Below are 26,780 nucleotides of genomic sequence, written 5' to 3' on the forward strand. Positions count from 1 at the left end.
ACCGCTGGAGTGCTCGAGAATTTGAGCCCTGAAGGTGGCAAATATATACAGATGCATTGGTAGAAGACTCTTCCTGGTGGCCGTCCTAGCCGCGGATAGCCTTTCATGAGTTCCTCAGGTTCATGCCTCGGGTGATAGAGCCAGAAGGAGTCAGGGAGCTTGTAGAGAAGTCATGAGCGGCTCAGCTGATGATCCTTATGAGGTTCTCGAACGAATGCACGACGCGCAGGTGACGGCCGAATTCAGTGGCATTGTGATGCGATGCCGCCACTGGCACAGATACATTGAAACGTCCATCAGGATGTTACCGCAGAGGATGGATAGGTCATGAACATGAACTATCCAATTGCACGATACCACATCCGTACTGTACTCGAACCGAAGGAAATGGCTGGCCAGTAAACGTATAGCTGAAACTATTACTATTCCGACTGTCTGTGTTAGCGACGAGTGGGGGCGAGGGATTTTGGACGTACCTGCATCCAGTTTTCTAGGACATCCAATGTCCAATGCATGGTTAGCAAGAGTCAGAGTCTATCGTTGAGTGTTGTCATCAGCGTCAGTGTCAAGAGCAACATGTTTACCGCATAAATTTGACATGAGTTTCTGCTGAGGGAAACTTTGGCAGGAACCAGTATTTGGCAAGGTTGTTGCCATCTTCCCTCGACTTCCATGCCCAGTCGGTCCAGTTCTGAGGCTTCCTTCATTCTTGTGGGCGGCAAATCCAGTCCCCACAAGAAATCCTCGTCTGGTTCATCGACGTCGAGTGAAAAATATACCGAGGTTCGTGATTGGACTTATTTAACTTTATCGTTTGCTTACCATCTCCCAGCCAACGGAGCATCCCTCGTGTTCGCCCTCATACAAGCCAGGATCTTCTCCGTCGTACGCTCACGACTGGTCGCATCGAGGTACGGGTGGAAACCTGCGTATACATGGTCGTCACTTTGTAGACAAGTACGGTCGGGTCTGTGGGCTTAGGGGAGTCAATCTCTCGGGTTCCTCGAAATCGTGCGTTATAGGTTCTGTTTCTTTCCGTTCATAGCTGACCAGCTACCAAGACCAGCTAACCATGACAACGACGTATTCCCTGCGGAGCATGAGACCGTAACATTTGTTGGTCGGCCGTTCCCTTTGGAGGAAGCGCACGAGCATTTCTCTCGTCTGCGACGATGGGGATTTACTTTCAGTAAGAATGGCTGGCTGACTTCTACTTTATTCAGATGTCTAACTGTACCCTCTAGTTCGGTTTCTTGTGATGTGGGAGGCTGTAGAGCATACAGGGCTGTACGCGTACTTGCTATCATCGTCAGCGAAGTGCTCACACCTGTTTGCAGTGGGATCTATGACACAGAATATCTGGACTATATTCGCAACCTTCTTTCCATGCTACCTCAGTACGGTATGATCGCTTTTGTCGCTCTGCACCAGGACGTGTGGTCGCGTTATTCAGGCGGATCAGGCGCACCAGCGTGGACTTTAGAAGCTGTTGGGTTCGATTTGCATAAACTAGAAGAGACAGGCTCGGCCTGGTTAAAAGGCGTCAAGGGAGGAGGTCATGTGAAAGAGGAACAAGGCCTTTGGTCGTGTGGATACACCAAGCTTGCTGCAGCGACCATGGCGTAAGAGCTTCCGCCCATCGACCGTTCCGTATCACTTACAGGACTGGATAGGACGTGTTTCTGGGCTGGAGACGCCTTCGCGCCGAAGCTGAATCTGAAGGATCGTCATGGAAAAGAGGTGTCTGTTCAAGAATTTTTACAGAGTGCCTTTTTAGATATGTTTGAGAATATCGTTCGTGCCGTTGGGGATCTGGAAGCCGTTATTGGATTCGAGGTATATGTCACTTGATAGATCTAGTGTCTTTACTCACAAGCCCGACCAGATGATGAACGAACCGCATAGAGGTTATGTTGAGTTGCAGTCGTTACATGTTTTCGATTATAACACCGACCTACATCTTGCACATATGCGTATGTACATTTATTGAAATTTTTCATTCAGAAACTAACACGAGACCATCAAGCTACCGCTTTCGAATCATTTCAGCTTGGAGCCGGTCATCCAACTGAAGTCGCTGTATATACCCGTTCCTTCCCAATGCCCACACGAAAAACATCCAGTGCTGTATTGAATGCAGAGGGTGAGAAGGTGTGGCGCCCTGACGGTCCTTCACAAGGCCAGTGCATATGGGAGATGCATGGCATCTGGGGATGGGACGTCACCAAGAAGGAAGCTGTCATCCTTCGGGAGAATTATTTCGTCAAGCATCCTATGACGGGACATAAGGTAACGCTTATCATAGCTCATCGCTGACATTGTACTCATGGTTGCGCCAAGATCGATTGGTACAACGACTTTTTCTACCCGTTTATTCGCAAATGGGAACAAAGAGTACGAGGGATAGTTTCTCCCGAGAAAGTGCTTTTCATTGAGGTCATTCCGAACGAGGTTTGTTTCTTGCTTCGGTGCTCGAACCTTTTTCTGATGTCATTAGTTTTGTCCCGACTCTTTTACCTCCGAAAAGCAGGTGTCGAACATGGTTTATGCGCCGCACTGGTATTTAAATCCACGATTCTCCGTCGTGTGCATTGCTGATTCTTACCATGCAGGTATGACTTGAATGCCCTTTTCACGAAAGCCTTTGGAGACTTCACTGTCAATGTCCAAGGCTTGTCTCGAGTGCGTCAGTTCATGAAGTTTTGTCGTTCCTGTTCTTTAACTCGAACAGGGAATGTTTCCTCCTAAAGCCTTTTATTGGGGCCATGTAGGTGCTAGGAATAACTACTCGCTACAAATCAGGAATATTGTCGAACGCGGATACAAGTCATTAGGCGAGAAACCGGTCATCATTGGTGAATGTGGTATCCCCATGGATCTAAAGTAAGTTCAGAATCAATTGGCGTCTTGGACTCTTGTTAACTGCTTAACAGTAAGAAAGAAGCTTTCACTTCTGACAATTGGCTATGGCAAACCAGGATTATGGATGCCATGATTACGGCGCTAGAACGTTCATTGGTTGGCTATACGTATGCATATATCCAGTCGATGTCCTCTGAGCGTTCTGACTCTAATCTTAGCCTCTGGTGCTACAACCCTTCCAATGATGACGAGACAGGGGACGACTGGAATGGCGAGAGCTTCTCGTGGTTCAGCCGAAAACGAGCTCTGCCTCCGTTTTTGCTGTACTACGAACAGACAGCTGTATCGCTTGATCAAGGTGGCCGAATACTTCCAGCAGTAGTGCGGCCGTATCCCGCCAAGACTGCCGGGATACCTCTTCGCTTCGAGTACGAGATGAACACTGGATCTTTCGCTTTCGAGTGGGTGAACGCAGATTCATCAAGGACGATAACTAAGGAAGAGGAGACCGCAAAAGCAAGCCCTAGCGTTTCCACACCACCAGTATCTGGGCATCCCACGGTCAGCGCTTGGGAAACAGAGATCTTCATACCGTCCATGATCACTGATGGGAGAAAAGTTGTTGTCGATGGTTTGGAGCCTGGAGATTTATATCTTCACGATGAACAGCGACAGACGTTGTTTATCGTTACGGGGAATCGCTCTGCAGGAAAGAAGCACAAGGTAGAAGTGTCGTTGAATCCGCCGTTGAAGGAGAGCTTTGAGATTAATGATCTATGGAGCGATTTTAGTGTGTTAATCTTGTCGTGCTCTATGGTTTTCTTTGCTATTTTCTGGTATTGGATACTTAAGCCATCTGCTTAGATATTTCTTCGATTGTGATTTGTATACCTCATAAAGTTGTGCACCAGCTTTTGCTCTTCCGGCCATAGAAAACCTTCTGGATGGTTTTCATCTATCTTAGCTTCTCTTTCTTCATTATGTCTTTTGGTAGGCATGTACCTCAGTGGATGCATACTTAATAGTGGGATGTCTTTGAGGGGATCCCCTTTAATATCCCTCAATATTTGGAATTTATCTAGAAGGTCATCCAATAGTGGTTTAACCTTCAGTGCCACCAGTTTACACTTTTTGCTAGCTCTTCACTGAGAATACAGATGATTAGGCCCAGATAGTTCGGCCCGAGTACAATTGGTTGATGTCACACCTCTTCCTTGGCTCTCTCTCTTCTTGCCTTTATCTGTTCATCCTTGCTGATCTACAGGGTGCCTCTGAATCCCAAAGAGATACTTATATAACACACTCATCCAATGGCCCAGACAGATCTCAAGGTAGGGTTATCTTCATCTGCCCTTGCGCTATGGGACCAGCTGCAGGTACTCAGAAGCACCGTTTGACGCGTATTTACCCACAGTTAACGCATTTATTTGTGATTCAGCATGAGTTGTCCAGTGAAGCTTGTCGCGAGAAGCAAAAGAGCGCGAATTTGGCTTCAAAGATAGACACAATAGAAGAAGAGCGAAAAGAATTGGCCGAGACTGTCCAGAAACGGACACAGGAGTTAGAGAACAAGAATCAGATTGTCTGCCGTTTGGAGTTGCTGGTAGGTGGATATCATGGATTATATGAACTCATACTTATGCTTCCTCGCACAGTAACCTATTATTACAATTGCCCTTGCTACGCAAATGTACGACTCTCTGAATAGGAAAGCTTCTCATGGTATCTCCAAAATGTGTTCCATCACCTTCGAGACACCGTTCGAAACATTCATGCTAATCATCCTCTCGTTAATTCGCGAATTTTAATTCTGATGCATCTCTCCGTACAAAAACAGTTCCACAAATGACTGTGACTGCTGTTCCTCTTGCGCTTACACTTCAGATCGTGATCTAGGTACAGGTAAGGAGTACACAAAAGCCTTCGTGAGAAGAATCGTCCCGTCACTGAGACGAGGTATTTTCCAGATAGACCAGTACAGACTACAAGTACATTGTGGGTGGGCGATCAAATAGTGAGCGGAATCTAAAATCGTTCAAGATATGGACCAAGTCGACGCATACATACATAATGCATAATAACCCATCCAGATGTGAGTTGTTAAATAACGGTAAGCAGTATCGCAAATATTAGCATGGGGTGATACTAAAAGAACACATCATACATTTGATATCTTGAAAATTACGAACGATAGAGAGATGCCGATCCCATATATGGAGATTGGCCTCCAACCAGCGGCGAGGCCATACCCCTGCCCATACCCATCCGCGGAGTAGCCGTCGCAGAATTCGCCAGGGTATTCATATACGTCGTCGGATCAGGCGGGCTCTCCCCGGGAGGAATCACAGCTCCGCCGACCAGGCTAACCGATGGTGGAGTCACAAAGTTCTGCGCAGGGATGGCTGGTGTGCTGCCAGCGCTCCGACGGCTTCTATATGACCGGCTTCCAGACCTTGAGGACGATGTCGAAGAGGATGATGATGATGATGACGATGGAGATGCTCTGCTCCCTTTACCGCTCGTCGACGGGGGAAGAGGGTAATTGGCAGCCGGAAAGGAGGGAGTCCGGCCTGGAGGAAGGGGGTATGTGAACCCAGGAGGTGTAGACGCATGTTCATATGCAGCGCGAGGGGTCCGAGGCGCACTAAACTCTGAAGCCTGCTGGGGGCCTGGATCAGCTGAGGCTGCGGTCGTAGCAGCCGGAAGTGCTGAAGTTGAGCCACCCCACGGTGAACCTGTCAAAAGAAAAAAAGTTAATGATCGCAAGCATCTACGTAGTTTGCGGGACACTAACCAGCGGCACTAGGAGGCTTTCCCCAGTCATTCATCCCCCACCCGGTTGAGGGTACCATTTTGGGCGTTTCGGGGGACTCGTCGGGTCCGCTGATGACACTGGGGTAGGGCATGAATCCGGGGGGAGGCTCAGTGCTAGATCCATTATCTATCAGTATGACAGGCACAACAGGGCTCGGTTCAGAAGGTTCTGGTGGTAGTATGGTAGGCGTATGGTTTGGGCTCAGAAACCCCAGGGTCTGGCCATCGGAACGGTCTGGAGAAGACGAAGGGCGAGACTGTCGGATGTTAGGCGACACACAAGTAGAAAAAAGAGAAGGACATACTGGAGGCTGGACCTCAATGTCTATACTATGTGTGCTGCCACTGGAAGATCTGCGGTGCAAACCGATGTCATTGGGGGAGAGCGTTTCACGGCTAGACGATGCAGAAGGTGGTTGCGGGGTTTGAAGCATGGTCGGCTGGCGAAGGGAACTATTTGATTGTGCGTGGGATAGCGGTATATGCGGAGATTCCTGCTGGAATATCTATATCAATATTACAGAAGAAAGGATTATAATTCGTATTTACCTGAATAGTACTGGTACTTCTCCGCCATTCTTCGACAGCACGTCCTGGTACAGGATCAAGAACATTTTCTGGCACAGTAGGAGTTACGGATCCCGATCGAACACTGTTTCCCTCGGGAATGACATGCAACTGGTTGATCGGTTCACGTTCTGGTCTTGGGAATGAAGACAGGTTGTCCATGGAGATGGGTGTCATTGTGGAAGTAGTCGTGTCGGGAGTGGAGATGCGACGTTCTGCATCGGAATGGACTGTGGACGGAATGGCACTTTTGAGGATATCAGCTGGAATAGTCATAGATGGCACAGCAACAGGCTGTATAATGATGGGAGGCGCTTGAGATTGCGGCTGGGCCACTGGAATGGGAGGAGGGCCAGGATGTGATAGCAGTGGGGGTTCCGGCATCCTCATATACTGCAAAGGTCTCGGTTCAGGAGTCTTATACTCTGGTATCTTTACTTCTGGAAGAGAGGGCAGGCGAGGTTGTAGTAAGTGCATCGGCATAATAGGTGCGCGACCACTAAGCATGGAGTCTGTATCCGAAGTTGAATTACGCTGCGGTTCCGTCACACGCTGGGAATTCCGCGTTGATGGACGTGATTGCTCTGGAGCTGGAGAAAAGGGCTTATTGTCAGAAGTGTCCCGCAAACTCCTTGCAAGAGGCTGCATATCGGGCATTTGAGTGGGGATGACTGGAGCGGATTGTTGTTCTATTGGCCGAGAACTGCTAGCAACAGGTGGTGGGGGCTGCTGTACCGGAGTCACGGAGATATTTGGTTGCTCCGCTGTTTGACGATGACTATTTGCTACGGAAGGCGGTTTAAAGCCATTGTTTGAACTAGGTGCTGAAACATACTGTTGCAATGGAGGCTGCTCCCGTATTTGTTCCATCGAACGTGAGATTACAGGGGATTCCTCTTCGGGCACATTGGGCATTGGAGTCAGTTTCCGAGGTAATGCTGGGCGGGAAGGTCCGACAGAATGTTCGGAGCTGGGAGCCTTTGGAGGTGGTTGGCTGGCGGGAACAGAGTGCGGATGACGTGGTTCAGAGTCAGAGCGATTATGGCGATGTTCGTGTTGAGGTTCTTGGTGAGGTTCTCGATGTTTGTGGTGCTCTGACCCTCCACGACGATGCCCTCGGGATCTATCACGATCCTGACGCATATCTCTTACGACTTCAGTATGCACTGAAGACGTTTGAGATCTCTCTTCATCGTCAAGCTCCTCAATAAAGGCAGAAACGGGCTCTGCTGGAGGAATGAGTCTTTGCGCGAGCCTTGCTCCTTCCTCCATCGCCCGAGTCTCGCGGTGATACATATCGTATCCTTGTTGGAACCCTTCCTGCCTGCCTCTTTCCAGCGCCTCTTGCCTTAGTGCTTCCAACTTCAGACGCCTTGTAGCCCTCTTGTGCTTCGAAGCAGCTGTTTCAGCATCTATTCTCTGCTTCTCAACTGCAGTCAGAAGCTCCTGAGCACGCGATATCTCGTCTTCGGCCGTCTTTAGTTGAAGCTTGTAGACTCCAAGCTGGGCCTGAGCTGCCAAAGCCTGTTGACGCGCCTCCATGATCTTCTCTGTATTCCGTGTGTTTTCCAGTACTTGTGTCGCGAGAATTTCCCGGTGAGTCTCCTCTCCCTCTGTACGGCGTTTGGACGAGGAATAGAGCTCTTCTGCCATCTGTTGAAGTAGATTTCGCATCTCCTTCTCCTGGAACTCCTTGTTTATCAGAAGGTCCATAACGTCTTGAGGCGCGGCAGTAGAAAGAACGCGCGACCTTTCGGCTTTATATTTCTCCTTAGACTCCCTTTTGTCATTCGAGCGTGTCCTCTGTGGTCGTTCTTTCGGAGGAAGTGATGGAGGTGCTGAGACTTCTGAGGTGGAAAAGAGGACCGATTGTGGTTCAGGAGCTTGGTAGGAATAATTCTCTCTGTACGAGGAGTATTGGCTTGCATTCAAAGGAATAAAAATTAGCTTCGTATCCTCATATAGCGGCAACACCGTACCTATCGTCTTGTCGTTGATGCGCCATTCTGTGGCGTTTTAGCTTAGAAGATCAGGAAACAGGGAAGAGGCAGAAATAAAGATAAGAATAAGCTTATTGGATAGCAGTGCGCGAATATACAGATAAGCTTGCAGCTCGCGGACCGTGTTCGTTGGCAGAAACACAAGTTGATTAACTTGGGTCCCTCAGCAACCGTGTGGCTGTGCTTATCGGCCCGGGCACTAATATTTGATTCAAAGCGCAAATTCCCCTTAAATTTCTCTTTGTAAATCCATGCTTCCCCGTAACCCGCCGACCGACTGGGAACGGAGGGCTATGATTACTAGAGATCCGACTGAGAAGGCATCCTCGACTGAGATGGATTATTTAAATCAGATTATATAAACGGGATCTTTACCTGAAAACCAAGTATCAAACACTAAATCTACATTCATCGTAAGGACTAAGAGTTAAACAAATATCGAATAAGTCCGTAACAACCAAAACGTACCCATAAACAAGAACGAATAATGGGTTATAGGAAAGCATAATGGTCGCTATCTTCTGATCATTGAAAAGGTATCTACACTCAGGCTCGAGCTTTGTAAGCACGGCCAAACTTGGCAGAAGCGATGCTACGCTTCGCAGGGATGCTGCTGGGGCAAACGCTCGAGCCCGACGAGAAACCTCCATCCTATATTAACAGCATGTCAATCTCTCATTTTAGCTGTAGAAGGAAAGTGCCTGACCTCGAAGTAGGTGCAAAGCCCAGCATCCGCGTAATCGCACGAAACAAAGTTCCCATCGTTGGAGGTGTTGAGGAGCGCACCTCCGTCGTTGTCCTCCGGGGGGCAAGTAGCCGTAGCTACAACAGAAATGCTATCCGGGCAAACGCTCGACCCAGAGGAGAAGCTTCCGTTCTGAACGAAGGAGGTCAGAAGAAACTATGTCAAGTGAATAGAAACCCACCTCGAAGTAAGTGCAGGTTCCGGCGTCACGGTAGACACAAGTAACGAAGTTGCCATCGTCAGACGAGCTGAGAAGGGGAGAGCCGTTGTCGTCAGTGGCCGAGCAAACGGCATCCCTCTCCACCAGAGCGCGGCGCGCCGGGATACTGGAGGGGCAGACACTTGATCCAGAGGAGAAGTCTCCATTCTATGATGTTGCCAGTAAAGAGCTTTGTGACCGGCAAGATTGCCTCACCTCAAAGTAAATGCAAGTCCTCGCCGCCTGGTAGACACAGGTGACAAAGCTGCCGTCGTTTGACGAGCTGAGGAGCGGGGAGCCATCGTTGTCTCTAGCAGGGCAGGTAGCGGCTGCAGAGAGACCGACGGCGACCGCAAGGATGCCGAAGAGAGAGCTGAAGCAAGACATATTTGATAGATGGTTGAGAGCGAAAAACGGAGATGAAGAATATAACTCGAAGAAAAGCTCAAAGGAAAGCTTGATGAGAATTCATGGCAGACTTGGAACGCCTTTTATACCACAAGCGAAGGCTCCATAACATAACAAGGGTGTGTAGAAAAACAAGACCTTGGCCGTGCTGACACAAGTAGCTGACGAAAAAAATCTTAGCGCAGGTACAGTTTCATCCGACGTTCTGGTGGGGCATGAATACGATATATAATTCGCGTACTGCGAAACGCCTATGTCCGCCAAGACATACTCAAAAAAACGGCCATGTCGGCGGTAGGCTAAGTTTCAAGCCGCCTGCAAAGTGTCGGTATCGTCGGCATTGCCTCGACGCACCCACATCGACTTACGCGACGTGGCAGTTGGGATCGAACGTACTCATTCGAATATTGAATGTAAAGGGACAGCGCGTCCCAGCATGACTTCGCATCGATCGGAGCTCGAAGTATCGAATTGGGTATGTACCGGTCTCTGAAAACTCCTATCGTTCGTTCTAAAGAGGCCTGCCCCAGAGTGGAGTTTCCTTGGGGCGACGCCATGTAACCCGACGCAAGACTAGACGCCTTTACGTACGTAAATAGAAATGGAAAATTGCGATTCTGGTCATGCTCGCATCTCTTCGCAGTCTTCATCGATGCGGCGAAGCCGACGATTTTCAGGGTGGGGTATAGTGACGGCGTGTTTAGAGTCCCAGCAGGATTAGGCCCGACACGGAGCCACCACAGCACTAGAAACAGCCATTGCTAAGATCGGTCGAGTTCGGCGTCTTTGTGGAACGTGTTTGAGCATTCATTCAGGACGTGGACAAAATTGAAGCGGTACTTCTTTCGGTAGCAGCTCCCTGCCCGGTCACGATCTTGCCAAAGGTTTGTACGAATTGAATAGACTGATGAGCCCACTATAGGCGCGCATTTTTCTCTTGGAAGTCACTAGTGAGATCTGTTATTATAATGATAATGTATAAACAGTGGTAGTTATACCCGCACATAACCAGAAGGTGATTGTTCTTGGTGACTTTGAAAGTCGATGATGTTGAAGGACACGAAGTTCGAACGATAGGAAGGTGATTTCCCTTTTTGGCTTTTTCAAACAACAATCACGGAGAAATCCAGAATGGCTATCGTCCTAACATTGACTATGCCGCAACCCTGGAAATTGCACACGTGTATCCATCTCTCCAACATCGTCCTCATTCAACACTATGTCGATTCACCGAATCAATGGTCCCTCGGTTCCAGGGCAAAACCAAACTATCGACAGCGACCACAACGCAGAGACCAAAGAGCGAGGAAATGAAGGAGGCGGGGAGCAAGGGCATGATCCAGAGGTAGAACCAGGGGAAGGTCAAAGTGAACAGAGGCAGCATGCATGATGTCCTGCCGAATGCCAGCACGAAGAAGATTTTCGGAACGATGAAGAGGTCAAATCTTACTGCTAGGAAAGGTGTGAAAAGCGCTTTTATTATTGGCGATATATCTCACGAAGTGCTAAATACATAGTGAACGACCCGTTTAATTACGAAGAAAAATACCCCGAGGATGCACTGAATGCGAAGGTTTGGAGAACACACGAAGACGAAAGCAGGATACACGATGCCAACATGGTCGAAGAGTCTCGGGATAATGTCGATGTACTGCTCGTACTTGTGAGTCAGTAGTTCCATTTGTTACTGAGCAAGTCAAAGGCGGGTCTTTTCTCGGCAGTCGTGACGACCTTTGTTGCGCAGACATACCAGAACTTGCAGGCGGACTGCACTGCCATCTCTTCTTCCCCACTGAACCCCAATACCACCTTTGTACCCGCTACCACGGACGTTTGGGTGAACGGACTTTGGTTTGTTAGTCTGTTCCTCAGCCTGACGGCCGCCTTCGTCGCTGTTCTTGCGAAGCAGTGGCTTCACCACGATGTCGTTCTGCCATCCGGAACACCGCGCGACCGTAGCTTTACGCGCCAGTTCCGATATACTGGCTTTCAAAAATGGCATGTCCAAGTCATCATAGGACTCCTTCCTGTCCTTATGCATCTCGCCCTCGCGATATTTCTCATCGGCTTGGTCATTTTCCTCCGTCCGCTCCGGGAGGCTCTATTATGGATCATTTGTGCGGCAACTGCCCTTGTCTATGCGGCGTATGCAGCGGCGATCATCCTTCCTATTATCTTTCCTCAACGCCCTTATCATACACCACTCTGTGATCTTGTCTATGTTTTCCTTCGCCATATCACTCCACAAATATCATGGAAGACATATAGCTTCCTTGATGCCCGGAGACAAAGAGGTTTTAGCGACATGATTCGTCGACTTCCGGATGTGCAATCAAGGGATTCCAAATCGCTGACTATGGTGCTGTGCAGCAGACGGCAACTAACTTGGCGGCTGAAGCATTGAACTAGCTCTTATCAGTCTCTTCGAATCCCAGCGTTCACAGCATATTCATACAGTCTATTGGGGGGTCCAATGGCGTCAAACAAGTTGTTGCTTAACCTTGGACCAGATATTCTCCCAATCATCGACTTGCATAAATCTCTCCTCAAAAGTTGTCTGCAGGCGGATGAGAGGCTTCTCGACTGTGACAAACCAATTTCGGGCATGGAGCTCAAAGTTGAACGCTTGCTTCGTCTTTTCCCTTATCACTCACGTTATATTGTTATCCCTGACATTGCTACATTTGAGCTCCGTGCTGCAATCCAGTGTGTTGGGGTCGCTCGCCTGCCAGCGGGAGGAAGACCTGCTGACTTGCTCGATCCAGCTGCATTTTTCAGGGATATTATAGACCCCAACCATGTTTTAAAGCTGCCGCCGCTTTGCTGGTCTCAACTGGTGCGGGTTGCAAGGGATGACGGCGCCTTTCGTCCTCTAGATCCTGATAATGATAATCATGCCGACTTGTTTCTTCTTTGGCTCTGTTCTGCAGTCTTATGTTCATTTGACGCACCGCAGAAGGGCCTCAAGCAGGGTTTTGGTTGTCCGTTGATTCTTGAATTTTCGGATGCGTTGCCCTGTTTCCCTGGAAGAATCTATCACCACGTTCTCTCGACATGCTCTCTAACTTTGTCAGAGATCCACCTTCAGACTGGCCATCGTTGCCACCGCCTCTGAGGGTGTTTATAATGGCTGTTGCATTCTTGCTTCACAAACTTGTTCTGCCAGGATCAGATACCTCTCATTCCATCATTCATCTCTCGTTAACTACTGCGGTCGAGTGGATCCGTCACCAAACGTTTTCACGCTCAAGAAAGCTACCGCTGTCATAAAGGTGCTTTGAGGATATTATCGCCACTGGTGACATTTTAGACCAACACCTGTGCAATGAAGAGCCACAATGGAACAAGTTGAGCTACAGCACTGTCCTTGCCTATCGGCACTTGATCACTGTCTTCCCCTCAGCTTGTTGTTCTGTGCGTGGTCTCCGGTCAATAACCGACTTTATGACAATCAACTGAACCCATCCATGGTTCTCCGACGAACGTCATGTCAGGCAGACGAGACCTGCTCAATGCTTGCTAATCTCCTCGCGAACCGCGTCCCTGAGGCTTATACTATGGTCCTTGTTAATCGATGTCCAGAGTTTTTCGGCAACCATGTATTCGATATGGCATCAAATTTTGCCATTAGTCAGTACGTTGCTGGAACTTCCATCATGTTACACGGATCGAATGGAGACGCCAAGAACATGGCAACAACTTCAGCCAGCACATTAACCACCTCCATGAACCTCACAACCTTTTTCGCTGTGTGCTGTATATCCTGGCCGCACGTACCCCTCGGAGATGTACAAGCAGACCGGCGTGCCATTTATACGGACGGGACGTTACAGTACCCGTACGGCTTTGTTTCCAAAAGACGCTGCCTGGGATGAGTGGTCACAGAAAGCTCCATAAGCTGACTCTGGGGAAGGATGGTGGGGATTTCTTCGCTCAGCAGCAAGGCAAGCTAGACCAAGAGCAGGAGGTTTAACTGATAAGGATGTTAAGACTCGGTTATGCCAGGAACGTCGCGTGGATATTTTTTTTTTTTCTATTTTGTGTCGTTCCACATTTTTCGTATGTGTCTGTTACGTCCACAGTCCCGTCTTGCGTCATTAATGTAGTGAAGGCCTGCCCTGCCCTGGCCCGGCCAGTCTCAAAGGACACTGTATTTCAGCCTATGAAAGCGAAGAACAGAGACAAGTTTCTGGATGACCAGCATAACGCACTCTGGAGCGAGGAATTGATCAAATGCACGAAAACACGAACCTACATCACATCCAGATTCTCAGTTCTACTCCCATCCCGCAAAGTTCGTAACATCATAACCGTATATTGCATATAGATGAACAGTATTATACCACAAGTACACATAATAAAACAGACAACACGGATAGGTAAGCGCATAGATAATCGTAAGCCAAGGAGTGAAAATAGAAAAGGAAACGACGGCGACAACGTTTACAGCTCGTCGTCAGTGATATCCTCACCCCTCTTTTTGCGCGCCATACGCTCCTTCTTGAGCTACACAAAGATGAATCAGACAAACTCTGACTCCACAAAGCTGTTAAATGCCAACATACCTTCCGTGCTTCTGACGATGTGATCTTCTTGGCTTTCTTTGACTCAATCTTGTTACCCATAGCATCATACTGGTCGTCGTCTTCACCCTCCTTCTTGTCGATACGGGCTCCAGAACCTTGACCTTCAACCCAGTTGTGGCCGGAAGCTTCAAGACGACCATCGCGCATCGCCCACACTCTGTTAAAACACATACGCGTCAGCCAGGAATATCAGAGCTAACGAAACGAACGCACTCCTTGCACAGGGATTCTGAGAAGTCACGGTTGTGGGTGATAACGAGCACACCACCCTCAAACACCTTGAGCGCCTCGATCAGAGCAGCGAGAGATTCGCGATCGAGGTAGTCTACAACCAAGATCAATAAATAGATGAAATCATTCGAGAAAAAAAGAACATACTAGTAGGCTCATCCAAGCACATGACGTGGGGACGACGCCATGTGGCGGCACCGAGGACAATCTTGACCTTCTGTCCACCGGAAAGACCTCTCATGGTGTTATGCGAAACGAACTCGGGCTCGAGACCAAAGTCGGCAAAGTGCTTCTCAATCTCCCGACGAACGAGAGGTCGGAGAAGACCTAGGCGTTGAGCCTCACGGGTGTCAACTTCGATGACTTTCTGCAAAATCACGATAATGATTAGTATCATCAACAATGGGTAATATCCATCAAAGAACCAACCTTCTCGAAACCACGCTTAACGAGGTCGTCTCGTGGCAACCAAATGTTCTCAGAGGAACTGAGACCCTTGAAGGAAACCTCATACTCGTACGACTGCTTCAGCTTCTTCCTTGCAACAATCTCATCAATGAGCCTCTTCTGGCCTTCAACAACGATAGCAGCTCCATCCTTCATCTTCTGAGCCTCCTCCTCCGAGATCTGGCGGTTGGCCTTGGTCATCTCCTCCAAATCTTCACCAGTCTGATAACGCCACAGCATGTATTCGAGAGGCGTCTTGTCCAGGTGGTTGTCGATGTGGTGGAAGGCGTGTTGAGCGACGTAACCGATGACCAGGTTGGGGTGCTTCCAGATCTCACCACCCTTGTTGGGCTCCATGTCACCGATGAGGAGCTTGACAAGGGTAGATTTGCCGGATCCGTTAGGACCGAGGACAGCGACACGGGAGGAAAGAGAGACTTGGAGGGTGATGTCGTACAGCTGCTGGGTGACTTGCGTGGGGTACTGGAAACCAACCTTGCGCCTACAATTCTCATTAGTATGAATATATAAGCGGCCTAGCTGAGCTACTTACATCTTCAACAAACTCTTCTCCTTCGTCTTGACACCCTCAAGGAGAGGTGGGTCAGGGAGCTTGAACTTGTAGTCCTCGGCCGCCTCAAGAGTGTAGTAAGACTTGGCCTCAGGAACCTGGGCCACGAACTTCTCGAGGTTTCCACGATATCTGCGGAGCTTGAAGCGGTTCAAGTGGAGAACGTCCGTGATCGTGTTGTTAAGGAAACCGGAGTCGTGCGACACAATGACTGCAAAAAAGATGAGTGAAAAAGACGCTGACCAAGATAAGGAGACATACTCGAAGTGCAAGTCTTCAAGTTCGTGAGGTAATTCTCCAACCAAGCAACGTTAACGACATCAAGATGGTTAGTAGGCTCATCAAGCAGGAGGATGTCAGCCCTGAAAAGCATAGCCCGGGCAAGGGCAAGCTTCATCTTCCAACCACCAGACAGAGAACCAATTGCCTGGGCTTGACGTTCGTCACTGAAACCGACAGATGCAAGGGTCTCAATGACTTCAGCTTCGTTGGCAAGGATACGCTTGTCGCTTAGGATGAACTGGAGAACTGAAGTGTCTTCCTCGGAACCATCAATGTCGTGCTCGACGTAGAAAGTGCGGACTTCGTCGGGCGATGGGAAACCTTCGACTTGACTATACGCAAAGAGTGAGTACAGGTCACGGATAGAATAAAGTCAGCTTACCCGTTGGTGATAGCACGCATAAGAGTGGACTTTCCGGTACCGTTCTTACCGCAAAGACCGTAGCGGTGACCACGCTTAAGACGAAGAGTTGCAGTGTTGAGCAGGATCTTGGCACCATAAGCCAAAGAGAACTGGCAGTTGCAGAGATCTTCGCCTTCCTCCTCATCTTCGGGAACCTCACCATCATCGACGTCCTCGGTGGCGGACTTGACGACCCATTCACGAGTTACAATGACGGGGTCGGGAGTCGCTGAGACAAAGGCAAGGTAAGGTGCCAAAGTCTCCCACTGAGGAACGTCGAAGTTCTTGGCGATGACAAGGTCGGTAGCGAGGTTAGAAGCGTAGATGGCAGCAATGTGAGCAACGTGAATCTCGGTACCCATCTTCTTGTAGATCGCACCGAGGGAGTGACCGAGGGCACCGGCATCGGCGTGCTTGATGGGAGGTAGGTCTGAACCGTCACCCTCGGGAATCTGACCAACTTGACGAAGGGTGGCGATCGCCTTGCCGACAACACCGCGGGCTTCAGGGTCACCGATGGCTGTCTCAACTTTGAGCAGACCTGGAAGGAGCTTAGGAATGAAGGGTCGGACGGTGATGTGCGAGTCCACGAGCTTGGCCATGTTGTCAACAATACTGAAAGAGAAACTTGATCAGCATTAATCAGAGAAGGAGAAAACAGTGCCTACACTGCGACTTTTCGCTTAGTGGCGGTCAACTTCTCGTTAAGGCCACGAGAAAGAAGAGGGACCATTAGGGAGAGCGTAGGCGAGTCTACTTCTGAAACGAATGTGGTGGCCGACAGGAGAGCAATAGTATTAGGCACCTCCTCGACGGGATTAATAAGGGCCTTGATAAGAGCCGGAATAAATCGTTCAATATCCTTGTTAGAAACCAATGCGGTAGCCTTTGTGAGCGAATCACGGGCAGCCTTCTTCACGTCGGCCTTGGTATCCCAGATAATCTCAGAAAGGACGGGAATGATGTCAGGCATAAGCTTGGCCATCTGGATAGGGGCGCTCTTGACGAGCTGGTTGAGGATGACAAGGGATCCAGTCTTGATCTGCCATTTACCGGCAGTTTTGAGTTCATGAAGAAGGGCGGGAAGGATGAGGGCTGTAGCCCAGGGGTTCATTGCGACAACGTATTCTCGCACCGCCTCGACGGCAGCGGTCCGAACAGCAGGCATCTTGTCGGCGAAAGTCTCGAGGAGTGAAGCGTAGATACCGGACTCGATGAAAGCGGGTTCGAGAGCTTTCACTGCGGCAGATTTAGAGAGGGCAGCGATGAGCTGGGCAGCGCCCTCCCGTGCTGCAGGAGATTTTTTGTCGGCAAGAGCCTTGACCACACCGGGTGCGACGGCCTGGATGGAATGAGGACCGTCTTTTTGTGCAACAGCGATGAGCTTGGTAGCAGCTGATTCGCGCGTTGATTTGTCAGCGACAAAAAGAGCCGCAGCGTCGACCTGAGCGTCAGAGGGGTGCATGGCAGCCTTGAGGACGGCTGGAGAGGGAACAAAGGGAGCAGATGAAGCTGTAACAGCGGGCATATCTATAATCTGAGCACGTTTTCTTGCATTTCAGCTGAGAACATTGGAGAAAAACAGCGACGCACCTTTGATTGTGGAATGGTGGAAAAAATGAGGTGATGGCACACAAAGGCTGACAAGAAACAAAGGATGCTCTATATCTAAGGGTGGCAAATAGTGCCTGCAAAAAATGAGTACGCTGTAGCTTGGACGATAAAGAATCATGGCGACACACCTCTATGGGGGAGGGAAGAGAAAAGAGATGGATCGTTCACCTGATTTGCACACTTTTGTAGCACCGAGTCGGACTTTGAAAATTTCGCCACAATGCCCAGATGACCGGACCTTGCGGATTCAGTGATGATTCAATCGTACTCGTCCGTGATTGATACCGTGTGACATCGCTTCCGGTGCAATCATTGTGGGGTAACAAGGGCCTTATAACGGTAACGATCACCTCATACATACAATAATATCTCTTTGATATCCCTCAATTCTTCCCATCCAAGTCGCTAGTGTTCATAGTTCAGTGGGGAAATGGTCTAGATGAATTCTACATTCTTGACAACATCAGTCACCTGGTAGCGCCTAGACAGGAGGCCCCGAGAAGACTGGATCAGGTCGTATCTAACTGCAAGCAGTTCGCTGTACATACCTTGTCAAGCAATGCTTCCTCTCGCTTAATTCACAACATCTATGTGTTGTAGAACATCTGAATCATTACGTTCATTCCTCGCAAGTCGCAGAAATGATCTGCACGCTTTGATGAAGGGATTTTGACCGCTTGAAGCCACACGGAAGATCTGGCAAGCATCGGAAAATCGAACATCATCTTTTCTATCTACGCACAGAACAGCGTCTTCTAACATCGGAATTCGAACCATCAGCCGCGTCCGAATGCTGTTCGACCCATGATCCTTTTTCATTTGCTATGACGACATTCGGCCTTCCGAACTGGCGAAGAACCGGCTCTGGACGAGAATAGATTGTAATATCACTTGTTCTTTGGTTAGGCTAACACCAGAACAACAGCCTATTCATAACAGAAGGCACGTCGCAACTATACACAGCTTTGCGCCGCGAATGCACTTTACGGAAATTCTGATAAACGCCAAGGAACTCAAGGAACTCGATGATGTGAACAAGATACCTTCGCAGGATCGCTCATCGCAAGGGCCCGATGAATCCTGGAGCTACGCCACAATACAAGATCGGTTTCCCCGGCACAGCGCTGTAGCTTCGGGGAAATAATGGAACATGAACGTGTCTTCGCAACCCCATCAAGAAACCTTGGGAGAGCAATCCAACCGCAGCACTAGCTAGTGGGATGGATGGCATGGGCGCCCAAAGGGACAACCTCAGATTTTGATGTTCATTCTAAAGATCATTTCAACATTTATATCATTTATCTGGTTAAATCATCCCATCAAAACCTGCATGCCCCTTATCTACATAAACATTGTGCCAGTTGAGAAAGATCCTTTCACAGACGCAAGTACTGAGCAGCAGACAAGCTGCACTGCCACAGCCGCCGGCAAGAATTTCTCTCTCTCTCCGCCCTCCCCCCCAATGATCCGTCTTCCTGCCTCATTTACCAGTCTGTACAGACTCTTTTTGCGCACCACTTCTGCCTCAGTTCTACACCATCCATTGGCTACTAGAAACCTACGCAATCTATGGCGGTCCACTTTCCACGACGCAGCAAAAGTAATACACCACCTCCACCATGAGCCTCCTCCTCCACCCGCAATCAAAGAGGAGCTCGAGTCTTGGTTATCCATCTGGAACAACAGAGGTACGTACGCTTGTCCCCCTCCCCCCCAAGTTCCCTATACCATTCCCCAATCTAAACCCGAGCGACGAGCAGTCGACAACACCCTCGCCCTCCTCCACAACTCCTCCCACACGCGTGGCTTATCCCACCAATTGACTCGTAACCTAGCCTTACTCGTGCATCACGAATATCGCCGGGTATCCGAAATCAAATACCCCGTTTGGAACCCACAACTACCCGCGGACTCGAAAGAGTATCAGATTCGAGTACTACCGGCGAAATCTCGCACGGAAACGAAGCGTGACGCGATGAAGGCCATCAGTGATCGCGCCTTGTCTGCAGTGTCGAAGGCCGTTCGTATGGCCGAAGGAAGGGATGGTGTCGTTCTAGGAAGCGTGGCAGTCAAAGGAAAGTTGAAGCGGAACGTATGATACGTGAGTGTCCCTTCGCGCGCATCTTACGTCGCAGCTCTTTTACAGCTCTTTATAGTGATTGTGACGGAACGGATGCCTGCTGGATACGTCTGAACGTCGCGCTGGAAGAAGACGTTATGATATTCGAGTCGCTTGGCATCGCCAAAAATACGGTTGACGGGTACGGTTACGACCCGTACCGTCGACGGTTTCAGCGCATACGGTGCGGATTCCTAATTAATCTTGAACCTTGCGATGAGGTGTACGGCCGTCGAAAAAATTAACCCACGTCAATATATAACTATAATATTAATAAAAGATGATGGATACAAATTCCGACAAATTACACTACCTAAAAATATATCATACAATATTGATCTACATACCCATCCCAAGCCCAGAAGAAAGCCCTACCGTAGGATCTGCGACTACTATGCCGCACTCGTGCATAAAAGACAGCCACCCCGGATCCATATTCGACTCCGTCATCAATCCCAACTCCGCCAGCGCAGCAGCATTCACTGCCGGGAAGACTGGCACCGGTGGTGGATGTTGGATATTGAACCAATTCAGGTCATTAGAGCTGATACCAGACTCAGGCGGCTGGTATTGTGGCTGTGGCGTTTGGTTTACTGGAGGAGCATAGAGCGTTTGTGGGTGGTAGCCCGCGGACGCGGGTCCGATTGAATAAAGTGGAGAGGTCTCCGTCCAATTCGTGCTTGGAAGATCGAATATAGCGTTCCACGAAAACCCATGGTCCTCTTCCGTACCAGTCGGCGGGACATTTGCGAAAGTCGATCCTGATGATAAAGGAAATGGTTGTACGGTTTGAGGCGACCACTGTCCATGAATTTGCAGACGAGGTTCCGTTGTCGTCATCATCCCCCCACCGCCGTCTTTAATGTAGTCCATCAATGACGGATGGACATTGACTTTATGTAGCTTCGCTTCAGCTGCAGGGCCCCCAGGAGAAGGCGTGGACTCAGTAGTAGAAGCAGGGAAACCGGTAAACTGTAACGAGTTCTTTGACCGATGCCTCTTTGTCAGTACTTTAGTCTGCCCGCCGAATATTGCCAATTCATCTTCGGACTCGGAGTACGGTGGTTGGGTGGATGACTTGTCGGACATATCGCTCTCGGGTGACCGGGATTTTAGCCGGGACTGGGTATAAGATACTATGGCTTTATCTCTGAGCTTGCGCAGAATGCCCTTATCGAATGTCATTAGAATGCAAAGAGAGGCAGGCCTATAGACTCACTAAGGCGACTCTTGCTCTCTGAGATTTAGCTGCGCACGTTTCGAACAGCCTGATGGCCAACTCCAAGTCCTCCAAAGCACTGCGAGCGATGGTGGTATTAGGTGAACGAGTGACCACACTGCCAACGACCACCTGAGGCAATGGTAAATAGGGGAAGGACAGATTCATTTGATAATTCTTACTGCTGAAGAAAAAATGTGATACAGCAGGAACCATACCCTCGTGGCCGCGTCAGCTGAACGATCAAACTGGTGCGCGGCAGCCTTTATCATAACAGACGCACTCCGATACGCTGTTAGGAAAGAGGGAGCGAAGGGACTGAGAAGAGGATTCGAAGGGGAATCGAGGATAGACTGAGCAAAGTAACTCCGATGTAGGTAGAGCATCGCTAAAGATGAGAAGTAAAAAGAGCGAAACGGTGTACATCGGAATCACTCACTAACGGTCCTATGTTGACTTGCATAAAAGTCTCTTAGACTCTTCGCACTAGAATAGTAGTCTCCGACCCCATCTTCGAGTTTGACATACGGCTTGAAGGACGACGGGAAGGTCATCTGACGGACTTTCTTATCAAGGTCCAGTATAGTAGCATAGCTTGGCGTTTGGGCAGTCAGGGTCGCGTCAACGACAGCACTGAAGATGTCTCGGGCAAAGGTGTATTTCATGCGCCAGACTATAGACGCGACGTGGGTGTCGAATAGAAAAACGAGAGGGTTAACATTTTTAACTCACAACCAAATTCAATATCTCCCGACTGGCTCAACGTTGCCTCCTCATCGGTTGGGAACTCACAGTCAACAAACGATAGATGAACTGCGGGAGGCCGACCAAGGGCAAGGCTCTGTTCTAGTCCGTTAGCCAGATCCACCAAGCATAAACATGAATGTCACTTGCATGAGATACGTCGGAAGAGAAGATTTCCCACCATAGATTTCTGCGCATTTGAACGGTCCTGGGTTCCATGTGCCATCTCGCGCTATCCCGATCTGTAAGGCATATTTGGGTAAGGGGAAGAGAAACGCTTGAGTGGTGACAACAGACTAACGAAGGCCAATCTATAATTGCGGTCAACGATGAAAGAACAAAGGTCACAAGAAGCTCACACTTAGTGCTAACTTGACAGCAAGCCCCATGCTAAACCACTGAAATATATATGAGTTCGAGGGCATAACAGTACAGATGCGGACGTACAGCGGTATCCCGGGAGTACTTTTTACTTGCCATGCTGTGATACGTCGCCATAAGTCCGACTGCGCGAATGGTGTTAATTTGAGGCGCATCCAGTAGAACGTGTTTCAGTGACAGCGCTGTAAGTCCCAGGTGATAATATAATTCCGCCTCTTTGTTGTAGGCCCCAAGACGGAGATCAAACAGCGCCCCCAGTGCAAACACAAAGAACAGGGTAGCAAGTGTATGGGGAACAGCCGAATTAGGCTCCTTGTATATGTCAGGGAGGAACAAATCAAACAGTTCATCCCTTTTGATAGGCCGGAAGAAGAGGGACGCGTGATCGATATACAATTGACAGAGGACATGGGCGCGGTCTCTTGGGGGTAACCTGGAGGCAACATTGGCAGCGGCCATATGTGCTTGTGAAAACAGAAATCCTGTGGTGGCCTTCTCCAGCGACGGGCTTGTTGAAAGCTCGGTACTGTCGTCGGATGAATAGTCGGAAATATTATCCCATTCCTCGCCTGCCTATACAGCAAGTCAGTGTCAGCGACGACAAAGGGGGGAGAGAAGACGTAACGATTAATGTCTAGAAAACCCTGGTCATTGAATGTGCTGTGCGAAGAGAATTTACACACCTCTGAACCAGCTGACCTGCCGAAATACCGCATGTCACCCTCGTCGGTCAACGTCAACGTCCCGAGAGCATCAATGGCCTGTGTCTCTGCGGGACGTCGGTCCCGGTTTGCAGCCTCTGCTCCAAATTTGATTTTGAGAAGTTCATCGTCGAGAAGAGGGTGTCGCTCTTCAGAGACACTAGCCTGTAGAATCGCTAACGCGTCCTCGAGCGACCGTATACGTTGGCTCATTTCGGTGATTTTACGATGCAGATGATCCGTATCAGCGAGAATGAATCTGGAAAAGCGTGAAAATTTGAGCAGAGTATGATCGTGCGAGCAACGAACCGAGTGCCTTGTCCCGCAGACAAAATACCTGTTGAGTGTCACTGTAGCTCTGGGTTTGCACTCAGTGGAAGAGACCGACCACAGGGGCATATACTCTCGCATCCTCGCCTACAACACGAGCTACAGGGAACCTTCTTATCGCAGCGAAGTTCTGGTCGAGACGGATAAATGGTGTCATCACGACCACTGTATAAGACGCAAGCCTACTGAGTCGGCGACATTCAGCGCAAGAAAGTTCTCCTGGACAGGGAACGATGGGCGCAGAAAAGTGGAAGTGAGGGGTAAAATGAGGATGGCCGGAAGGTGTGAGAAATGACGATCAATTGCTGGCCAAATACGTTAAGGAACAAGGACGCACCCCGAATACGCTTTTGCTCAATATCCTTGAGCTCTTCCTCACTGAAGATCTTTTGTCGTCGCTTTGTTGTCTCGGGTGGCATTCCAGTTGCACATAGAGGAATCAGTGAGCCCCTTTCGGCCTAACCATGACGAATTATCGTCACGGGGATCGCTTATTAGTGCGGGGTCCGGGGGAACGGTGCTGAGGCGCAATCACGGATAATTGTAGTGTACGGCATAGTTCGCTTGTTCGTTGTCGAAAGCAAGAGTAGAACATTATACGTGAAATCAACACAGAAGGTGTTAGACGTAGAAATAGTATGATACGCACATGTTCACTTACCTATTTGATATTCCTTCCTTTTTTGGCATGTCACACCATTCTGCACATCTCAGCTTTCAACCATAACGCTGAGATTAACGTTATGACGTTTTATCCTAGCGTCCGTTCCCTTCCGAAACTTTTTCCTCGTTCACCACGTCCACACTCCTACCTTGTTAACTCCAACAGGTTATGGGCCCCGCTACCAGCATGTCCACAACAACTGAAATAAAGCTAGTTAGCACAACAAAGCTTGCGGATGATGGATCGAACTGGGTAGCATTTTCAGAGAAGCTCACCACCAAGTTCCTGGACAAGAGCCTTGGCTGGCACCTCTGAGGAACAGCTTGCATACCCCTGCACCCTGTCGAGCACAAGGGAAACTTCTACCAGTCCTCTGATACTATATTTTCACACCCACTCTCAGATGATGACCTGGATAAGCTGGAGAATAAGCTGGAGGAATATGAGCAGAAAGAGGCAAAGATGCGTAATATCATTTATAAAGCCGTTTCCGACTCTATCTTCAATGAGATCAAAGGCGAGGCAACAGCTGCCCTTATCTGGAGAAAGCTCATCGCTGTCATGACTGGCAAGGGCGATCTCATGTGAGAGCACCTCCTTACTCAGCTTGGAAACATGGCATGCCCTGATGAAGGCAATATGCATGAACACCTTGCCAAAATGAAAGTTCTCTATAAATGAATTGAAGGAATGGGTCTAAAGATTGAAGACAATCAGTACACTTCAATGATCTAAAAATCACTTCCACCTTTCTATGATCATATCCATTGCACCCTCTCTGCTGCCAGCAAGTTCACTGGAAAGACCCTGACATCAGATATCCTAGTCATAGCCCTGCATGAAGAATGAGATGAGGAGATTGCATCAAAGGCCACTGCTGAAAACATAGCAATGTCTGCTCAATGACAGAGCAAAGGGAAGGGTCAGAGCTCTGGAGGAAAGTCAAAGAAAAGACCTGATTGATCTTATCTCAAATGCACAAACCCAGCATGTGGTAAAACTGGCCATCTCATTGCAGACTGTTGGTGTGAAGGCAGTGGAAAGGCAGGACAAGGCTCAGCTTCAAAAAAGAATAAGGCTAAAGAGAAGGAAAAGGCAAAAGAGTCAGCATCTGCAGCTATTGATGAAAGTGATGATGAACATGTTATCACTGTCATAGCTGATGACAATGATCACAAGAATGTGGCATTAATATGCACATCTGACTATAGAGCTGAAGGTGATGTCTATGCAGCAAAAGAGAAGAACATTATAGCATTAGCAGATTGTGGAGCATTGAAAACATACTCACCTGAATGTCAGAGGTTCAAAAACTATACCAAAATCAAACCAAAGCCTATCAAAGCTGCAAATGGCTAAGTTTTCTATGTGATAGGAAAAGAAGATCTTCAACTACCACTTCTCATGAGAAAGGGACAGAAACCCACCATTGCAAGTTTTTGAAATGCATATCATGCACTAAAAATGGCCTACACTCTTATATCACTCTCACAAGTCAGTTGCACTGGATTTTTCATCCATATTAAACCCTCCGACCACACCATGTACATCTGCACACCATGGCCAGATGCTAAGATCATTGCAAAAATCCCCAAAGCTGGTGGCTTATACATAATCTCAACTCCAAATGTACAGCAAACTATAGCAGCCAAACCAGATATCACTATGGTGGCAGATAAGCTCAAGGTGAACATCACTGAGCTACATAATATTTGTGCTCACCAAAGTCACACCACTCTTTGCTGCATGTATATCGATGGCTATATCAAAGGAATCGAGCTTGATCTCAACTCCAAACCAGAATTTTGCAAGACCTGTGTAAAGGCCAAAGCAAAGTGCAAGCCATTCCCAAAACAAGGCTAATATGAATATGTCGACAATAGCAGTGACAAGATTGTCAGAGACCTGATGGGCCCGATGTCTATAGCATCACTAGAAGAAGCTCACTATGCCTGCACATTCTGTGACTTACACACCCATGAATCAAAATCCAAATACTTATCAAAGAAATCAAATACCCTTGGGTCATATAAATGTTATGAGATATGGATCAAGGTTCAGCAAGGCATAGAGGTCATCAAGATCCTTGGTACAGATCGAGGGAGAGAATTCACTAGCAGAGTTTGATCAGCATCTCAAATTGAAGGAGACTATTTGGCACCTTAATGTATATGATTCCTCACAGTTGCATGGGATTGCCAAACATTCAAATGGCTATCTGATGGATACAACTAGAGCTTTCTTAATCAGTTCAGGGTTACTAAAATACCTCTGGGCTGAAGCTTACCGGCATGCTGAATAGATCTACAACTGCATCTCAACAAGTGATACCATCAGAGAAAACTCCATTCGAGATGGCAACCGGCAGGAAGTCTAACATCTCATGTCTTCACTTATGGAGATGCTAATGCTGGATCTGAGTAAAGGCACTAGAGAAGCTTGAGGAGCATGCTATTGAAACTTACTTTGTGGGCATTGATACTGAAGCTAAAGGCTAGAGAGTTTACTGATCTAAAAAGCAAAAAATCAGCATTGGATGTGATGTATACTTCAATAAAAATGACCTGACTCCAGAACCATTCGTAGTTGAGGGAGAGGATGAAGATACCGACCCTATTGTCTCAAAGTCATCAACTACTTCTAAACTCTTCAAAAACCTACCAGATGAACTACTCACAGAAACTCATTCAGAGCATCCCGAATCTCCACTCACAGATATAGAATCTGATCCTATCCCTCAATCCAGCCACCCTAAGCAATCTGCAGCTCCAAAACCTGGTCAACTCACATCCTCAGACTTGCACAAATGTCTCACTACAGCTGGAATTGTAGCAACAGCACTTGAAGACAAGTCAGAATCAGACAATGATGATGAACCAGACAGCTACTCACC

The 26,780-nt window shown here is 48.5% G+C and overlaps 10 protein-coding genes across 10 annotated transcripts; 6 read left to right on the top strand and 4 right to left on the bottom strand.

Annotated features, from left to right (window-relative positions):
• Nucleotides 1-310: 310 nt before the first annotated feature.
• On the top strand, nt 311-4,002 carry BT62DRAFT_940382 (glycoside hydrolase family 5 protein). The gene is made up of 14 exons (XM_043187750.1): nt 311-783; nt 833-1,011; nt 1,062-1,189; nt 1,245-1,287; nt 1,338-1,622; nt 1,674-1,836; nt 1,886-1,973; nt 2,027-2,289; nt 2,341-2,451; nt 2,498-2,559; nt 2,613-2,682; nt 2,732-2,883; nt 2,934-3,029; nt 3,081-4,002. Exons 1-14 carry the CDS (start codon nt 673-675, stop codon nt 3,724-3,726), a joined length of 2,397 nt encoding a protein of 798 aa, XP_043046571.1. The 5' UTR covers nt 311-672; the 3' UTR covers nt 3,727-4,002.
• Nucleotides 4,003-4,064: 62 nt separating this feature from the next.
• On the top strand, nt 4,065-4,626 carry BT62DRAFT_45559 (uncharacterized protein). The gene is made up of 3 exons (XM_043180963.1): nt 4,065-4,238; nt 4,301-4,465; nt 4,518-4,626. Exons 1-3 carry the CDS (start codon nt 4,173-4,175, stop codon nt 4,518-4,520), a joined length of 234 nt encoding a protein of 77 aa, XP_043046572.1. The 5' UTR covers nt 4,065-4,172; the 3' UTR covers nt 4,521-4,626.
• A 114-nt stretch (nt 4,627-4,740) lies between these two features.
• On the bottom strand, nt 4,741-8,375 carry BT62DRAFT_1070757 (uncharacterized protein). Its single transcript, XM_043178689.1, has 5 exons — nt 8,223-8,375; nt 6,226-8,164; nt 5,982-6,173; nt 5,657-5,933; nt 4,741-5,597 (listed from the first exon to the last, which is right to left on the bottom strand). The coding sequence occupies exons 1-5, from the start codon at nt 8,246-8,248 to the stop codon at nt 5,044-5,046; spliced, it is 2,988 nt and encodes a 995-aa protein (XP_043046573.1). The 5' UTR covers nt 8,249-8,375; the 3' UTR covers nt 4,741-5,043.
• A 414-nt stretch (nt 8,376-8,789) lies between these two features.
• On the bottom strand, nt 8,790-9,574 carry BT62DRAFT_999108 (uncharacterized protein; the record flags this gene model as incomplete). Its single annotated transcript, XM_043190773.1, has 4 exons — nt 8,790-8,894; nt 8,950-9,120; nt 9,170-9,355; nt 9,404-9,574. The coding sequence occupies 4 exons, from the start codon at nt 9,572-9,574 to the stop codon at nt 8,790-8,792; spliced, it is 633 nt and encodes a 210-aa protein (XP_043046574.1).
• Nucleotides 9,575-10,814: 1,240 nt separating this feature from the next.
• BT62DRAFT_990043 (uncharacterized protein) lies at nt 10,815-11,999 on the top strand (the record flags this gene model as incomplete). The annotated part of the gene is made up of 3 exons (XM_043190196.1): nt 10,815-10,956; nt 11,113-11,258; nt 11,340-11,999. 3 exons carry the CDS (start codon nt 10,815-10,817, stop codon nt 11,997-11,999), a joined length of 948 nt encoding a protein of 315 aa, XP_043046575.1.
• BT62DRAFT_45777 (uncharacterized protein) lies at nt 11,853-12,858 on the top strand. Its single transcript, XM_043180971.1, has one exon. It carries the CDS (start codon nt 12,069-12,071, stop codon nt 12,708-12,710), a length of 642 nt encoding a protein of 213 aa, XP_043046576.1. The 5' UTR covers nt 11,853-12,068; the 3' UTR covers nt 12,711-12,858.
• Nucleotides 12,859-13,062: 204 nt separating this feature from the next.
• Nucleotides 13,063-13,568, top strand: BT62DRAFT_999111 (uncharacterized protein; the record flags this gene model as incomplete). Its single annotated transcript, XM_043190774.1, has 2 exons — nt 13,063-13,433; nt 13,481-13,568. 2 exons carry the CDS (start codon nt 13,063-13,065, stop codon nt 13,566-13,568), a joined length of 459 nt encoding a protein of 152 aa, XP_043046577.1.
• Nucleotides 13,569-13,886: 318 nt separating this feature from the next.
• On the bottom strand, nt 13,887-17,775 carry BT62DRAFT_959320 (uncharacterized protein). Its single transcript, XM_043188502.1, has 10 exons — nt 17,709-17,775; nt 16,784-17,652; nt 16,095-16,730; nt 15,692-16,044; nt 15,413-15,641; nt 14,842-15,361; nt 14,560-14,779; nt 14,395-14,506; nt 14,161-14,338; nt 13,887-14,101 (listed from the first exon to the last, which is right to left on the bottom strand). The coding sequence occupies exons 2-10, from the start codon at nt 17,641-17,643 to the stop codon at nt 14,039-14,041; spliced, it is 3,171 nt and encodes a 1,056-aa protein (XP_043046578.1). The 5' UTR covers nt 17,644-17,652; nt 17,709-17,775; the 3' UTR covers nt 13,887-14,038.
• A 1,298-nt stretch (nt 17,776-19,073) lies between these two features.
• Nucleotides 19,074-20,183, top strand: BT62DRAFT_925620 (uncharacterized protein). The gene is made up of 2 exons (XM_043184854.1): nt 19,074-19,830; nt 19,886-20,183. The coding sequence occupies exon 1, from the start codon at nt 19,192-19,194 to the stop codon at nt 19,825-19,827; it is 636 nt and encodes a 211-aa protein (XP_043046579.1). The 5' UTR covers nt 19,074-19,191; the 3' UTR covers nt 19,828-19,830; nt 19,886-20,183.
• On the bottom strand, nt 19,867-23,846 carry BT62DRAFT_45886 (uncharacterized protein). The gene is made up of 15 exons (XM_043180977.1): nt 23,561-23,846; nt 23,410-23,442; nt 23,282-23,353; nt 23,203-23,230; nt 22,876-23,152; nt 22,818-22,826; nt 22,259-22,765; nt 22,171-22,209; nt 22,113-22,122; nt 21,962-22,053; nt 21,800-21,908; nt 21,507-21,740; nt 21,250-21,455; nt 21,068-21,199; nt 19,867-21,018 (listed from the first exon to the last, which is right to left on the bottom strand). The coding sequence occupies exons 1-15, from the start codon at nt 23,640-23,642 to the stop codon at nt 20,188-20,190; spliced, it is 2,661 nt and encodes an 886-aa protein (XP_043046580.1). The 5' UTR covers nt 23,643-23,846; the 3' UTR covers nt 19,867-20,187.
• Nucleotides 23,847-26,780: the final 2,934 nt, after the last annotated feature.

Source organism: Guyanagaster necrorhizus, assembly GCF_019112545.1.
Source record: "Guyanagaster necrorhizus MCA 3950 unplaced genomic scaffold BT62scaffold_1, whole genome shotgun sequence".
NCBI classification, from domain to species: Eukaryota; Fungi; Basidiomycota; class Agaricomycetes; order Agaricales; family Physalacriaceae; genus Guyanagaster; species Guyanagaster necrorhizus.

Excerpts from the sequence above, each read along its gene's own strand:
- BT62DRAFT_1070757 (XM_043178689.1), bottom strand. The coding sequence starts at position 8,248 with ATGGCGCATCAACGACAAGACGATAG. Across the intron at positions 6,174-6,225 it reads GAAGTACCAGTACTATTCAG|CAGGAATCTCCGCATATACC; the intron begins GTAAATACGAAT and ends TAGATATTCCAG. Across the intron at positions 5,598-5,656 it reads AAAGCCTCCTAGTGCCGCTG|GTTCACCGTGGGGTGGCTCA; the intron begins GTTAGTGTCCCG and ends TTCTTTTGACAG.
- BT62DRAFT_45777 (XM_043180971.1), top strand. The coding sequence starts at position 12,069 with ATGGCGTCAAACAAGTTGTTGCTTAACCTTGGACCAGATATTCTCCCA.
- BT62DRAFT_45559 (XM_043180963.1), top strand. The coding sequence starts at position 4,173 with ATGGCCCAGACAGATCTCAAGGTAGGGTTATCTTCATCTGCCCTTGCG. Across the intron at positions 4,239-4,300 it reads CGCTATGGGACCAGCTGCAG|CATGAGTTGTCCAGTGAAGC; the intron begins GTACTCAGAAGC and ends TTTGTGATTCAG.
- BT62DRAFT_45886 (XM_043180977.1), bottom strand. The coding sequence starts at position 23,642 with ATGCCACCCGAGACAACAAAGCGACGACAAAAGATCTTCAGTGAGGAA. Across the intron at positions 23,153-23,202 it reads TCTGCGGGACAAGGCACTCG|ATTCATTCTCGCTGATACGG; the intron begins GTTCGTTGCTCG and ends ACGCTTTTCCAG. Across the intron at positions 21,741-21,799 it reads GGGAGATATTGAATTTGGTT|TCTGGCGCATGAAATACACC; the intron begins GTGAGTTAAAAA and ends TCGCGTCTATAG.
- BT62DRAFT_925620 (XM_043184854.1), top strand. The coding sequence starts at position 19,192 with ATGATCCGTCTTCCTGCCTCATTTACCAGTCTGTACAGACTCTTTTTG.
- BT62DRAFT_940382 (XM_043187750.1), top strand. The coding sequence starts at position 673 with ATGCCCAGTCGGTCCAGTTCTGAGGCTTCCTTCATTCTTGTGGGCGGC. Across the intron at positions 1,190-1,244 it reads ACGATGGGGATTTACTTTCA|TTCGGTTTCTTGTGATGTGG; the intron begins GTAAGAATGGCT and ends TGTACCCTCTAG. Across the intron at positions 1,974-2,026 it reads CCTACATCTTGCACATATGC|CTACCGCTTTCGAATCATTT; the intron begins GTATGTACATTT and ends GAGACCATCAAG.
- BT62DRAFT_959320 (XM_043188502.1), bottom strand. The coding sequence starts at position 17,643 with ATGCCCGCTGTTACAGCTTCATCTGCTCCCTTTGTTCCCTCTCCAGCC. Across the intron at positions 16,045-16,094 it reads ATGCGTGCTATCACCAACGG|TCAAGTCGAAGGTTTCCCAT; the intron begins GTAAGCTGACTT and ends CTTTGCGTATAG. Across the intron at positions 14,780-14,841 it reads TTAAGCGTGGTTTCGAGAAG|AAAGTCATCGAAGTTGACAC; the intron begins GTTGGTTCTTTG and ends GTGATTTTGCAG.